Source organism: Python bivittatus, unplaced genomic scaffold (genome assembly GCF_059951505.1).
Source record: "Python bivittatus isolate LINGU-HERP-01145 unplaced genomic scaffold, Pbiv_v1 ctg000700_np1212, whole genome shotgun sequence".
In the NCBI taxonomy this organism is placed as follows: Eukaryota; Metazoa; Chordata; class Lepidosauria; order Squamata; family Pythonidae; genus Python; species Python bivittatus.
Window position 1 is genome coordinate 64,836,696 of NW_028277098.1, and position 15,592 is coordinate 64,852,287.

At 36.2% G+C, this 15,592-nt stretch overlaps 1 protein-coding gene across 2 annotated transcripts in view; it reads right to left on the reverse strand.

Annotated features, from left to right (window-relative positions):
- Window positions 1-15,592, reverse strand: part of PLXNA2 (plexin A2) — a 459,753-nt gene that overhangs the window by 258,539 nt on the left and 185,622 nt on the right. For both annotated transcript variants that reach the window (XM_088153293.1, XM_088153294.1), the window contains exon 4: window positions 13,709-13,843. In XM_088153293.1, coding sequence (XP_088009419.1) covers window positions 13,709-13,843 — 135 coding nt within the window. The remainder of the gene's footprint in view (window positions 1-13,708; window positions 13,844-15,592) is intronic.

Genomic DNA, 15,592 nt, shown 5'->3' on the forward strand with positions numbered 1-15,592 from the left:
AAGCCTGCAAAGTAGGCTGTGCCAAGGAAGAGCGGCCCAAAGTCATCCAGTGAATGGCCATGGCTGAGGGTGGACTAGAACAGAATTCCCCCAGTCCTAATCTAAAACATTAACCATTATACCATACTGTTTAAATAAGCATCTCTCAGGAGTTGCTTTGAGTTTCTTCTAATCCCCTATATTGCAGGACTAGATTGTGTAAAGGGCCTATTGTAGAGCAGGAACAGGTGAATTTAGCCTTCCACAACAGGGGTCCCTGAAGGAAGACAAGGGATTGATGAATGAGTTACTCTTGGGCAGATCTCTCTGAATTTTTTTTTTCAGTACCTGAACTCAGTCCATATATAATTCCTTTTGCATACTTAACTACTCCTGTTTTCCTTGAAATTTCCTTCATATCTGCAGGAGCACAGCTGGGGCAGGAAAAGCTTTGGGAGGGAGGCAATGTATTAGGAGTTAGAATCCTTTTCTAATTTAACCTGGAGCTACTTTCCAACTACCATGATAGAAAGTGCTTTACACCTTGACAATCTCCTTAGAAACCCTTAACACATTGAGACTCCGTTAGGTGTTCCTTCTCACATCATGGCGTCATCTCTTTCCTCTGGGTTGATTTACAACTGTTAATCCAAGAGCTACTCCCTTTTAAGCTTTTTACATTTTCTCAAACTAGATATGCTCAAAATCTTCAAATCCTAATTTTAATCAGTGAAAGCATTGGCTATTTCAGTGAAACATTTGGATAGGTTTTCACCCAATTTTAAATGATTTTTTTGTACATCTATACAACATGTGTATTTATTAGCTTTGAGCTCTTTGTACTGGATCAAAAAGTGGCTTAATATCATGACTACATAAAAGTTGGCATGACTGGAACATATTTCAATTTTTAAAAGTATGTTTTCAATTCCATTAAATATTCAGCTTTTGCATTTTAAATACATAGCCAATGCCTGATTAAAACAGCCTTTTCAAAATGCCATCTATTTCCAGGGTTATGTATTACCTACTCATTCAGCATAAACATTATTGGATGAGATCTCTCAAAGGGAAGAGTATAAATATTAGGGATGTGCAGCTTTGAAAATGATTTGGAAGAAGTCCTTTGGATTGTACAGAAGTGTGAGCACAGCACTTTTCTGCTGTTTATTAAAGCAGTCTATCATTTTTTTTTGTCTTCTCAAGTCTGAAAAAATATTCCAGTTCTTCAAGAAGTTCACTGTTAAAGCTGCAGCATCTAATTTTCAGGCTTGTGTGGATCCCTTTAAATGACAGGCTGCTTTAAAAAATAGCAGAGCGGTGCTCTGGTCTTCCTTCTGCAAGTTCCAAAGGACTTCTTCCAATTCATTTTTGAAGCAATGTGCTTCAATTTTGAAGCACTGATGCAAATTCTTCAAGCAATGTGCTTTGTATGTTCTCCTGTGTGCTTCAAAAGACTTATTTCAAATTATTTGCATAGCCATAATAAATACTCAATATAAAATACATGCTTAAGCTAACAAAAACAAGTATTGCTGTTTCAGTGCAACAAATTTATTCAAGATCATGTCTAAAAGCCATACAGAAAAACAGATGAAGTTCAAATTTTGAAAGACTGGGTTCTATCCTTTTCATTTCTTCCCTCTTAATCCCTTAGCCTTCCAGCTGTCTGTATTTCTGGGTGGCTGTTTCTTTCAGTTCTTTTCAGGACACCAGAAACATTTATGGCTCTTCTGCTCCAAGATTAATGACAGTTCTTTACTTTTCTTAAGCCTTAATCCAGTCCTAATTCCTTGTAAATCATCTGGGCATCTAACATTTATTCCTTCCTCCCACTAAAACTCTAACACTATCCAGACTCAACAGCCAGAAAATCAGATTATTCTCATGGAATTTACATATCTTAAGGCATTTCTAAAGAGTTTCATGCCTCTGCTGCTCTGATCCAGAATCATTTGATGGGCAATTGCTTCATAGCAGCAAAAGAAGGAAAAAGAAAGTAAAACAAAAATAAGAAAAAGATGGACATAGCAATGATTGCTTTTTGTTCCCCAAATTGATTTGCAATTAAAAAAAAAAACAGCTAGGTTACAATAAGCTTACAGAATATGTGTTGTTTTAACAGCTAAAATGTAGGTTTAAATGCTTTGCAACTGTGGTTTTGACAACTTAAAATGACATTTATTTCGATGACCACTCTTTGGAACTCAATTTTTAAACTACAAATTAAACTTTGACCACACAGAATCATTTTGGCTGGTCTTTCCTTTCAACCAATAAAGAAATAATTCAAAGCCTGAGAACTGAAAGCTGGTCTGTGCCACCATGATAAACTTTGGAAATAAACCTTATCTAAACCCAGTTAAAACTCAAAGGAGATGGCACAAATCTCATAGTACCTAAATAAGCAATACTTAAATAACAAACATTCTTCATTTCCTTATCCTGAGTGTCCAGTAGACCTGCCTGAAGAGCAAAGAAAGTTGAGTTTCCTTTTAGCGCTGTTGACAGAGGAAAAAGTCAAACAATCTCTAAGTCATAGACATCCACAGGGACATCCATAGACATCCATCCATCAACATGGCAAGTCTCATCACACTTGCCATGATGTCCTCACGTAAATATTTCAAATCATGTATTACATGTCATTTGCACCATGATGCAACTGACACAGATTAGATCATTTGTGTCATTCATGCAATGACATTGTGACTTATACCAAATGTCATGGTTTCATCATGCTGCAAGCCACTGAAGGTTGTATTAACCTGGAGATCTCTATGACTCTGAGACAAAGAAGACAAATAATAACTCTATGTTCTGAATTTAATTCTGAGTACCTGTAGCAGCATACCAAGCAACAGAAGGCATAAAATAAAATGTAATTCTAGACATTTATTTTTAAGGTAAAATAAGTGAGCTAAATATTTTTTATCATAACTATTACTATACGTATGTAAATTCAATCCACTAACAAATCATTTAATATATGGAATGTCATATGATTAAAACATGAAAGCTTTATTTCTGAGTGACAGTTCTAATAAAAAGGTAAATATATATTCTAGTCAACCTTGGCTTCTGGCAGCTTTAGTATGGAAGCGATTTGCTATTGCCATTGTCCTGAAAGGGTTGTGTGTGTGTTTTTTTTTAAATAAAACAAAAACAAAAATCTTCCTAGTCTATCTTATCTCCCTGAAAACCCCTGGTGCTATCATGTGCTAAGACATTAAGTCATAAAAAAAAAAAAAAAGATTCAGGATAAATAGTACATAATATCTACATCAGTGTTTTACAGTAACCATGAAATCTACAGGCAGTCCTCAACTTATGACCTTTTGCCTTTTTTCTTCACAGCACAAAGCAAAAGCCCAGTCCAGCCCCACCCAGGAGAGCAGCGCAAAGGGATGTTTTGGTGCACTGCAACTCAGGGGCTGCTTTTAGCTTTTTTTTTTTTTTTTTTTGCAGCCAAAGCCCAGCCCAGCCCAGCTCAGCCCAGCCCAACAGCCAGGCCAGTCATGCTTGTCAGCAGCAGGAACAAGAATACAGTAAAGGTCAATGGGATGGTGGAGCGCAGGGCGACAGGGGTCTCAGAGTTCAGGGTGGCAAGGGTAAGTGTGGCTGGTATTGGGCTGGGGCAGCTGTGGCTTCCCAGGGTGTGGCAAACAGCCTGGAGCTGCACAGTTCTGCGGCTGCTTGCCACCCCACAAGGCAGAGTGCAGGGCAGCCAGAAGGGCAGAGGTGGGGGTGAGATAGAAAGGTGGGGGGAGTTAAAGACATCCCTTATGTTACTGAGGCTCATGTCTGGGAGGGACCAACCTGGAATAGCTTAGATTGGGGTGGGTACTTGCTTAATGACCCGTGATTCTCAGTTAACAACAGCAACCAGGACTACTGGGATTGAGGTCACTAAGTGATGCGGTCACGTGATATCTCACTTTATGATCGCATCACTTAGCAACAGAAATTCCACTCCTAATTGCGGTTGTAAGTCAAGGACTACTTGTAGCCTTGGATAGAGCAATGTAGATGTGGGAGTAAAAGTAGTCAGATAAGAAGAGTGGGATTTTAGAGGCTGGGATTATGAATTTAATTTCTAGCAGCTTCTCTCAGTTGACCCTTTTACTTTCTTTTCTCAGTTTAAGTGTTTGCAATTCTTTCCACAGAGAAAATTAAAATACTGCTCTTTATTACCCTGCTATCATAAAAGGTAACATTGCCTTCCATCTCTGACACTGAAACAGCTTGATTGATATCATACTCCTGAATGAATCTCAGAGGTTTTCATAGTTTATAAGACTTCCTTCCACAAAGTTATAAACTATCAAAACAATAGGCAATCTGTAAGCATTGTCTCCTGACAATCCTTGCACATCTGCAATTTGTTACTTACATTTGCTTCTCCTACATTGGTGAAGGTTGAATCCAGCACCTCTTTATATTCTACCACTATTACCTTAAAGTGGCAGCAGACAACTCCCACAATCCCTCATTATTCAACATGCTAACTGGATCTGGCGGATACTGGAGTGCTAAATATTTGCAAGGCAGCAGATTGTCTTCTCCCGCTTTAAGTGAGTCAGATCCTTGCTTCACCCAGCCTGTGAATATCTGTGTAATATCTGTGGCAATAATCAGCTTACCAGTGAGTTCCATAACATCTATTTGATCTGTTTATATTTGGAGATGCTGATTGTAGACTTGGACCTTTTATATGAAAGTTTGTGTTCTATCATTGAGCTAAGTCTGCTTCTTCTTGTTATCAGGGCCAATCATCCTTCATCTGCCAGTGGCCTTTCTATTGTAACATAAGATGTAGCTTAAAGGACAGACAGTGTTATTTATCTATCCAGGATAACCAGAGGAAAAGGCTTTCTTACCTTTAATTACTATGTGGAAGAAGAAACTTTGGTTGGCCATTTTTTGTTCATTTCCATATGATTAAAATTTAAGTTGTATTCTTTGTATTTGCTGAAAGATTGGAGCCAAATTTAATCATATCTGAAGTAAACCTCAAAGGAACAAGTTAAGATTATTTAAGTCAAGACTCTTTGAGGACAGAATGAATTTATTGCAAATGTGGCTAAAACTAGCACCAACTCTATAAACATATACATTTTTATTTTGTGCATTTTTTAAAAAATCTGGTCTTCATATGCAAAATTTGATCTTTAAAAACTGTGCATGTTGTTGTAGAATCTTAGAGCTAAGGGGTCTATGTTACATCAAGAATGATTTAATGGTCTCTGTGCTGATGGTGTGCAATTAAAGGTATTTTTAGTAGAGATGTTTGGTGATTCTTCAGAGCAGGATAAAGATACAAAATATGCAGTATTTATTTATTCAACTTTTTAAACTGCCCATTGGCCGAAGTTCTTTAGGCAGTTTACAATAAAAAGCGTTGATAGAAACAGTGGCTATTACAACCAAAATTAAAATTTTGGGAGGCATGTATAGAGGAGAAATTGTGAGGAGCTATTTTTAGCTCTCTTCCCAGCAGCAACAGTGGCAACATCCAAATTCAATTACCATGTTTTTACATTGGTGCTGTGTAAACAAGATGCAGTCTAAATTTTGGACACTTGCCGCTATTCATGTTGGAGATATTATTTTGTTTCCACAGAAATTAGTGAGCCTCAAGAATACACAATCAAGAATGTTGCACCTAGACCTGAGCTTAGAGTACAACTCAGTGATTAAATAGTAGTTGAAGAGTTAAAGAGAAAACAGCAATTGAAGATTTGTATGCTAGAGGCAGGTTCATTCTGCAGAGTCTTAAAGATACACATTTTGAAGCAAATTCCATTAAATTAATCAAACTCCCTTCTATTGAGTAAATAGAGTCTGAATCAGTGGCAATCTAAATGTACATCTCTACATGTGCAATAAATCTGTAAAATTGTTTCACTATGGATGTATGAGCATGTCTGCTTCACTTTCTATTATTGCATTTTTTTCTATTATGAATTCCTTTGTTCATCAGTTTTTTCTTAATGCTACATGGGAAGGCACATGGGAATGCACATTGCTAGGTGTGTCAAATTTCATGTGTGTGTGTGCAGACACACACACACACACATATATATCAGAGATTTCCCATAATACATTAAAGATGGACAAATTTTTATGGACTGTGTATGGATTTTTTTGATTTGAGAACTAAATTACAAAATAATATAATTATTACACTTACTGTTATATTAGTTCAGTAATATATACTGTACTGTATACCTGCATATTAGTTCAAGAAGTATGGTTTAAGTTAACTTCTATCAGTTGTGAATCAAATGAATTTCACTCCCATCACTGGCTTTTATATAATGAGATTTAAATGAGTTCTGGCTCAAAGTGGTTTGTAGTATTTGACTTATGCAGTATTTGACAATTTAATTTATTTTAGTATTTGACAACAGGTACAGCAACCAGCCTTAGAAGTGACAATGAAGATATTGAAGGGTAGATAGTTTCTGTCTTTTAGGATTGATTATTAAAGGTAAGGGAACCAGCAATCAAGAAATATACCACAGAACAGCACTTGCTAGGATAGCAATGAAGACTTTGGAAAAAAATATTCAGATGCTGTGATGTGTCTATAACTACAAAGATCAGAATATGCAAGCAATGGTATTCCCTATGACACTCTATGGAAACAAAAGTTGCATTTTGAAGAAGCCAGATAGAAAGAATATTGATACTTTTGAGCTCTTGTTTTTTTAGAAGGCTGAGAATACCATAGATAGCTAAGAAAACAAACAAATGCTTCATCAAACAAATTAATCAAGAAGTTTCATTCAAAATATAAATGACCACGCTTGAATTATCATACTTGGGACACATTATGTGGAGACCTAGCTCTCTGAAGAAGTCTATAATGCTGGAAAATGTGGAAGAAAAAAGAAAAAGAGGACAACCAGCAACAAGGTAGATGGACTCAACTACAGTAGTGATGGGTGCACTGTTGGAAGACCTGAAGGGACCAGACTGGGACAGATCATCGTGAAAAAATCCATGTGGTCTTTAAGAATTGGCACTTGACTTGATGGCATATAATCAATCGATCAATCAACCAAGCAATATTTGACTTACATGGAAGAGATGGAAAAAGATGTTGTAGATTTGAAAAGGAGCTTAAAAATGTTTGACTACAAGAAAATGAAAGAAGCTGCATTTGACCTACAAATTATGCTAGTTGATGTTTTAACAATTAAAGGGAACATCCAGATTAAAAATCAGAAGAGTGACTCCGAGAATTATCTTACTGTGGATCCACAGAAGGGAAGTATTACATTTCTGAAGTTGTTCCTGAAAACAGACAGGGAGAAAGTAATAAGAGATCATCATGTGGGACTTTATTTGTAGAAGCAACTGAGGATCAAGCCTCTAAAAAAGAAGAAAAGGAATTCAAAGTGGACTTATTTGATCAGGATTAAATTGTATAAGTTGTGCTTTCAGGCTGTTATTATTGCAATCATTTTTTTGACCAGGACTGTAAGATAAAGATTTATTTATTTTTTTCATATGGGGATAAACTTTCTCTGTTCTATTTGTTAGAAAAAGTTATAAGTTAGTATGTAAAAGGAACCTACTTGATTTACTTTAAGATATATATGTTACTATTACTGGTATTTGTTATGCCTATGGGGATAAATATTGTATATTCTACTTATAACAGAAAGTTATAAGTCAAAATGCATAATGGATTTATTTGTCTAAGATTAAAATATATAGGTTATTATTACTGGTACTCTTAATGCTTTTACTGAGTGAGATTGATTGATTGACTTTTAATAATTTGGGTACTGTTAAGGGATGAGAAATGGGAAGAAGAGAATTTTTTTCCTGTAATATTAAACATGTCTTCATGTTCCACAATTAACTTTTTTTTGCTTTCCCACAGTAGCACACTGAGGCTGTGACATAAAATGGAGGCTTGCTATTCCCAATTTCTTCCTAGAGATTGCTTTAAGAACACTAGGTGATTTCCTAGAGTTCCACTGTGGGAATAATCCTCAAAAGAAAGAAGATGGACAATACTGCTCCTGAAACTTATTTATCATGGTTCATGTGACATTTTTACACAGGTCTGATGTAGTTCAGACTTTTATGCAAAATATTATGGACAGAGCTGCAGTCATGCCTCACTCTATGGAAGGTTGGGAAAGATTAATGCCATTCTGTAAAGATTTTCCTCACATCACACCCAGAAGGACAAAGCAGTCAAAGGAAAGACAAGGTTAGGATTCTGCCTGTATAAATGATAGAACTATTTACTCCAAGTCAGGGAGGGGGCAGGTAAACTCTGCATGGAAGAGGTGGGGGCATAGACTCTTGAAGGTTACTTAAATGAAAAAGATGATAGGCAGACTTTTCCCTTAAAACTGCAGCTAAAAAGACAGACTGCACGCATAGTTCAGTTCAAGCGAAACTTTATTGGAATGAACAACTTTGCATAAATTGCCAAGGTTTATGAAAGGGAGAAGATTTCTCTACTTGATTCTGGGAAGTTTTCACTGGACCAGGTAATTAGCATTAGCTATAGAGGAGTCATTCCAAGAAGCTGTGAAAAGGAAGACATGGGGGAATAGATGGTTTTCTGTTCATCACCTAATACAGAAGTTTGGTTTAAAATGGATTCCAGTACAGCTGGATGAGATCTCATTATTTTCCAAAGTGAAGCTGGGCATACTAATCAAGACATACATAAGAATTTCTGTCTCAGGAGGAACTGCCCTGCCACAAAACCTGCTATTGCATATCACATGTGAATTCACTGAATGTAAGCAACCTTAAAACTGGCAGTCACCAAACACTGTGGCCAAAACAAGTTCCTTCACAGACTGCAAGGCAGACAAAACCTAAACAGTGGGGCTATTTTAAGATTGCCTTGATCAGTGTGAGGAAAGTAGAGAAACCCAGGCCAACAAAGAGATAATTTTGCCTCTGTAATTTGACACATAATAGTACTTGTGATTCCTTAAAGCACTTGCCCAAGTTTTTAAAAAATCTATTAATGTTTCATAATTGCAGACAATTATGAGATAGTAATTGTTTTAATCAGTGTAAAAGCTGAAGATTAAGACTTTAAAGTTGTGGTTATTCCTCACCAGGAGCAGAATAATGCTGCCTCACTCTCTGTTAAATTCAGTTGGATTTGTGTGAGTGTTGTTATCATGGGTCAAAATGTAAAAAACAAACAAATGAAAAAAACTTATAGTTTATTTTAGTGGTAATTATGTTAAAAATTGCTTGTACCTTACCTGGATTTTGCAAATCTGGAAATTTTAGTTGTTATCATGAAATCCTTTCCAACTATTTGAATAAGTCTAGAAATTAACATTTTATAATAAAAATCAAAGTCTGCCAATCATACATAAAATAGCTTCACAGAAATGCAATATTCAATTGAGAATAATTAGAACTTGCACATGGCGCCTCACTACCAAATCTCTTTACATCAAGAATGCTGCACCTTACATTGATTTGAAGTCTTGATGTCCTATTTTTCTTTTAAAAAGTGGGAAACACTTTTAAAATTCTTTTTAAAAACATAGATTTTGACTCAGAGATAATATTTATGTTAAGAAGACCATTTTACTCTGAACAGAAGTTTCCTTGTGTGAACAGGTACAGATAGGAAGAATAAAAAGACCAACATTTACAGAATTACAGAACCCTGCTGTGATGAATGACGGTTCCACAGAAGATTTTGAAATCAAATATTTGATACCAATTAAGTATCAAAAGCACTGGACCCCCTTTGGGTTCAAAACCTAAGCAAGGTTAAGCCTTGTTAGTACTTACTGTAGATGGGAGACCTGTAAAGAACACCAGGTCTGTAGATAAATGGGGAAGTCCTTAAGCATCCCAGAAGAAAGCAACAGCTTTGCTGTTGCCAAGAAAATGACATGGCTGTGTCCATGAAATCATCAGAGTCAATTTACTGAGACAATTTACTTTTTCCTTTTCTTAATGTGTGATTTAGTATTATATAACACCTCATACTGAGAAATGGTTCTAAATCAGAAAGAATTGCAAAAAAGAAAAAAGCTATTCTTCATGTTGTGAAAAACACAAGTTCCCATTTCTTTTTTCTTTTATTGCAGCTTTTAGCCATCATAGATGTATCTTAATGATTGCTTTTATGGTTTAATATTTTGTAAACCATTTGACTTAGACTAACAAACCAAACACTAAGCACTAAACTAAACTATTTAACCATCATGAAAGGAGGATATACATTGTGGTCACCAGATATCCCAAATATTATCAAATATATTTCACAAAGAAAGAGGGCCATAGCACCACACTGCAAATGAAGTCAGTATTGCTATTTCAAAGCAGCAGGAGCATTCTGTTATTCAGATTAGATGACTTCAAAATGCAAATTTTAAACAAATATATTAGCATCATTGCATTTTATTTTCCTTTCCTGCCTTTGTCTCACTGAAAGTTCACGTTCCCATCAAAATAGTAAAATTTCTGCTTTCAGAATTGGAATATACTTTTCTTTTCCACCTCCTTCTATTTTTAGGTTGTAAGATGCAATTGGCATTGTTGGGCTTGAAGATGCAATTGGTTCTAACTATAACAACCTAACTGCTGATAGAAAAAAGTGTTCAGCAGTATGATACCTAAGTGGAGGTTTCTCCATTGGTTTAAGTGCTGGTTTTAACACGTAAAGCCTGTGTGGCTTGGCATGCATGCACTTAGTGGATCTTCTCTCCTGACCAGAATTAACCTGTCCTGTGGCTTCTCTGAGTCCACACTGGAGTGGAATTACACACATTGGAGTCCAGAAGCACACCTTCTTGGTGGCAGCCTCCAAGCTATGGAATGTTTTACCACCTGCTTCTGAATGTTTACAATCCACAATAATACATAAACTGTGATTTCCCTAGAGCAAGAAGAAAAAAGTTAAATCACCAATACTCTCAATTTGCTTAAAGTAGTACTACTTTCTTTTGTGACATACATGCTATTAAACCTTTCTTTACAAGTGCACTTTAATTGTTTCAAGGCCTGATATAATTGTATACTAAGAAGAAGGATGGCAACTAATACCTACAGGCCTGTAAAAAGGTTCCATGTCAGCTTTTTTGCTGTTATTTTTCAGTTTTATCAATATTCCTCTTTGCAAATAAAATCTCATGTTTACATGAAGACTGGAAAAAGTGCTCTTCTGATTTCACAATTTATACAGGCTTCCAAATGTCACATGACTCTTTGTGACAAAATATGCACACACACTCAAAAAAAATGCACAAGTACAACATAGCATCATGCACTGTATGAATGAATTAAATCACATATAATGTATCATTTCAAATTTTCTTTTTTAAAAAAAAAAGAAAAAAGAAAATTTTCCCTGTGCTCATTATAGATAAGTAATAACAGAACAGGCCTATGAATTGTGGATTTGAAGATAAAATATACTATGCAATTCACATCCATCAAAATCTTTGAGTGTATTTTGACATTAGCTGAACGAAATCTTATCTTTACCTTTGCAGAGTTATAGAAAGGATATTAATCAAGCTAGCTTTTAGCTAACCATACTTGGCAATGGATTTCTAGTGAACTCAAATTTCTTAAAGGAAGGTCATTAGGATGAAAACTGATTAAAAGTTTAAAAATCAGGTGGAAAACCTATATCTATTATTATTACATTTATGATTTTAATAACTCTACAGGGTTTCTCCCATGATTTTTGAATATGATTCATATAATGTAAAACATTCTATGATTTCTTTGTCTGACTGGCAAAAAATCTTAGCCTTCGTTGAAAATATACTCTGGTCAAATCAGAAGCCATTCCAGACATATAGAGGGAAACATTTTGGAGCATTACTAAAAACTCTTAGAATTATTTTTTGATCAGTTGACTGGAATTGCTTAGCTGTGGAATAACCATAAGAAAATGGGCCTGCGTGACCTTACTTTCATAGGATGTATGCAGGGATGGAATAAAAGGGCTGACTTGTTATATGTAAGATAGCAAAATGGTCAAGAGATAAAGGTGGAGACCCATTTGAAACAATAAAATATCTAAGTTTGGTCCTGTCAAACTATGCATTAAAATTGGCTGGGGGGTGGTGGTGGTGGTTATAAAACTAGTCAAGTAAAGTAGCTGTCTTCTCCAGTTCTGAAAAGCAAGCATCACAGTCTTTGTCTATTCAATAATTGGAAGGAGAAGGGGCTCTATCATTGCCTTTCTTTCACTAGAAAAATGGGTAACTCTCTGTCAGGAATGAACAACATCTGACAATTAGATATATACAAATTTTGACTAAACAAGCTAAAAAAACACAGGGAAAATGGGCTGGCAACTCAATTATTCCATTGGGTTATCCTCTATCTATTATACTCCTTGTGGGTGTTTTTGTGAAGAGGGAACACAATATGACTTGTTTCATATTTGGCACTTTCAAAAGTCTCTCCCTCCCTCCCTCCCTCCCTCCCTCTCTCTCTCAGTCACTTTGTGCTAATTTAGATTTGGGAATGTAGTTCTTTGCTCTGGCTTCTGAAAATTCATATCTAACGTGTTAAATTCAACACAGAAGTATATAGTGCAATTTGGATACCCTCATTGCTTGCCCTACAGACAGTACTAAAGAGATTATTCAATATTATCGAGTCATGAGTGATAGCCACTAAAATGCTTAACAGAGTCAGTGAACCCAAGAGTACAGTTTCATGACTGGAACCTTGTGCATTTTCTCATTTCCGACAGGAGTGGAATATAGTCAATCTGTTAGAGTCAGTGTTCTGGATTATTTACATGGTATTGGCTCTGCAAGCAAAAGACACCAGCAGACTGCAAAGGATATAAATTTCCATTACAATCATTTTGGTATTGCTAGGTGCAATCTGGTTCCTTTTTCAGGGGGACAGTTTATCAGGATCATAAACATGTTCAGAGCAAGCCTCTGCTGACAGTAAATATCAAAGAATCAAAAAGCTGACATAGCTTGGGATTCAGTGGTTTAGCAAAGCAGGTCTCTATCTCTAAACCTTCACCTCTTGATGAAGAATGTAAGCAACACTAACTCGACATGCATATATGTATGGGTCCTAAAGACAAGGACTGAATCTTGGCTATTGAATTCTGAATGTAACCGAATTCTTAGTTAAACTGAATGCAAAATGAGTTTCAGTCCAATGGATTGTTAAACAGTAGGTTTGCAAGGAGATTAGAGGAGCCTTTATATCTGTAAATAAAAGTAACCAATATATCAAATCAATTTTGATTTTAAAAAGGCTACTTTGTGCTTTTTAACTAATAATATCCAAATGTACCACATAAAGTAAGATTTGGTCACCATAAACATTTTTTTCTCACATTAAATCCAGAAAAACAATACAACTGAATACAATTCTATGCAAATGTAACCTATGTTGCCAAACATCTGGGGAAAAAAATGAATGGATGAAACTTCTGTTCAACAAGATGGGCTTCGCTAGAAGAATGAACCACATATCCACAAACTATTTTATTCATAGTGCCTATGTTCAACTTCCATTTATTAAAAATAATCCTATGCCAATGAGAAGGAAAACTCCTCCTCTCCTTGTGCATTAACGCCTGCCTTTAGCAAGATAAAAATAAATCTCCTGTAGACAATCTCCACATTTGAAATAAATGCCAAGGATACCATAGAATGCATAGTGTTTTCCCATTGCTCTGAAGCTAAAACATACAAGCACTTAAGTGTGGAAAAGTAAAAATTACCTGTCTTTCTGACATGACATAGAGGTAATTATGATCTGTAGAAAAGGCCATGTCACGGAGGATATGACTCCCATCCTTGAAAATTGGCACCATTTCATACTGAATACCACCATGAGGAGGCCCATCTGCTCGGATCTAGGATAAAGTGAGACATACTACAGGTTAGTCATTGTCCTTAAATTTAATGGAAAATTTAGGCAGATGTGGCCGCACAATACAAACAGAAGCCAAACCTAGTTTCATACACCATCTGTCAGAACTGAATCTAAACATAGGTATCCATGGAATCACTTTTTGAAAATTGGTTATTTTACTTTACTTTATAAATGGTGTAGAAACTTTCTGAAAAGCAGCATAAAAATTAAATAAATAGCCATCTAATTAGACAACATCCCTTAAGAGTTCTGCTGAATGCATGGACAACAAACTGGGGTCACAAAGAAGCCTTTCTCTTCCTATCGTCTCATCCTAATCTCTAAGCATTCAGTATGAAAGACAGCAGGACTCAACCTGAGTACCATTTCCTATGCAGTCCAAGTTCTAATAAATCAGGGACCACATTGTGAGGATAGCTCACTTTCAGATCTTCTGCTGAATACATAGAAACTGGGGAGAGAAAGAGTCATAGTGCACACCTTGAATGCACACCTTAGTCAGTATGAGCTCTTCACTATGTTTATCTGTCACATTCTAAAATTTCAAGTAGTATTCCCCAAAGCATGAACGTAACAAGGACAAGTTTGTCTCTGTATGTATGCATGTATGCATGTGTGTGTGTGTACATACATACATACATACATACATATACAGTGGTACCTCTAGTTACGAACGCCCCTCCTTACCAATTTTTCAAGATACAACCAGCTCCGGCCCCAAAAATTTACCGCTACTTGCGAACTCCACCTCTACTTATGAACCGGATCCGCGGCCATTTTCCCTGCTGCCACGCGGTCGTGGCTTCCTGTGGGCGAGATCGCGGTAGCAAGGAGACGTTCGGTGAGGCTTGTGGTGTGTTTTGTGGCATTTGGAAGGTTTTTGTGGCGTTTGGAAGGTTCTTGAGGTTTAAAAATAAAATGCATATGTTTCAGAACTGTTTAGCTGTATTTACATTGAACCTTATGGGGGAAATTTACCTCGGGGTACGACCAAATTCGGAGGGCGGATTAGCCATATTTACATTGAACCTTATGGGGAAATTTGCCTCGTGGTGCGACCAAATTCGGAGGGCGGAACGGATTAACCGTATTTACATTGAACCTTATGGGAAACTTTACCTCGACCTGAGACCAACTCGAGTTGCAACCAGAGTCACGGAACGGATTAAGTTCGTAACTAGAGGTACCACTGTATATATTCATATTCAACTATATAGGTATATAGTTACATAAGACTTGAACCAGTTATACAAAATATAAACAAATATCACAGCAGTTCTCATACCCAAGTTGGCAATATAACTGAAGTTTAAGAATAATAATAACCGGAAGCTTAAATAATGACAAGGTAGCAGAAATATCTATTTCATTATTTTAATGAAACAAAAACCTGGCTCTCCCTAGGATGCCAGATGGATGTCTGGGGTGGTCATTTATAATCACCTAAAAAAGGAGAAAATCATGATGAAAAAGAGGACCATCAGGTTTACACAAATGGCAGGTGTTAATATTTACATTTCTATACATTTTTTTTCATAGGAAGTATCTTCTGTAAAGTAGGATATGTGACCAGTGAAGGATTTAGTTTATTATCAGGCCCTATCAGCAATCTATAGAGGCTTGGACCACTTCCAGCTTTTGAGACCTCTAGCCATAATAAAAATAAGAGATGACAGTACTTGAAAATAAAATAAAGGACAAAAGTACCCCCAGCATAAGTGAAACATAA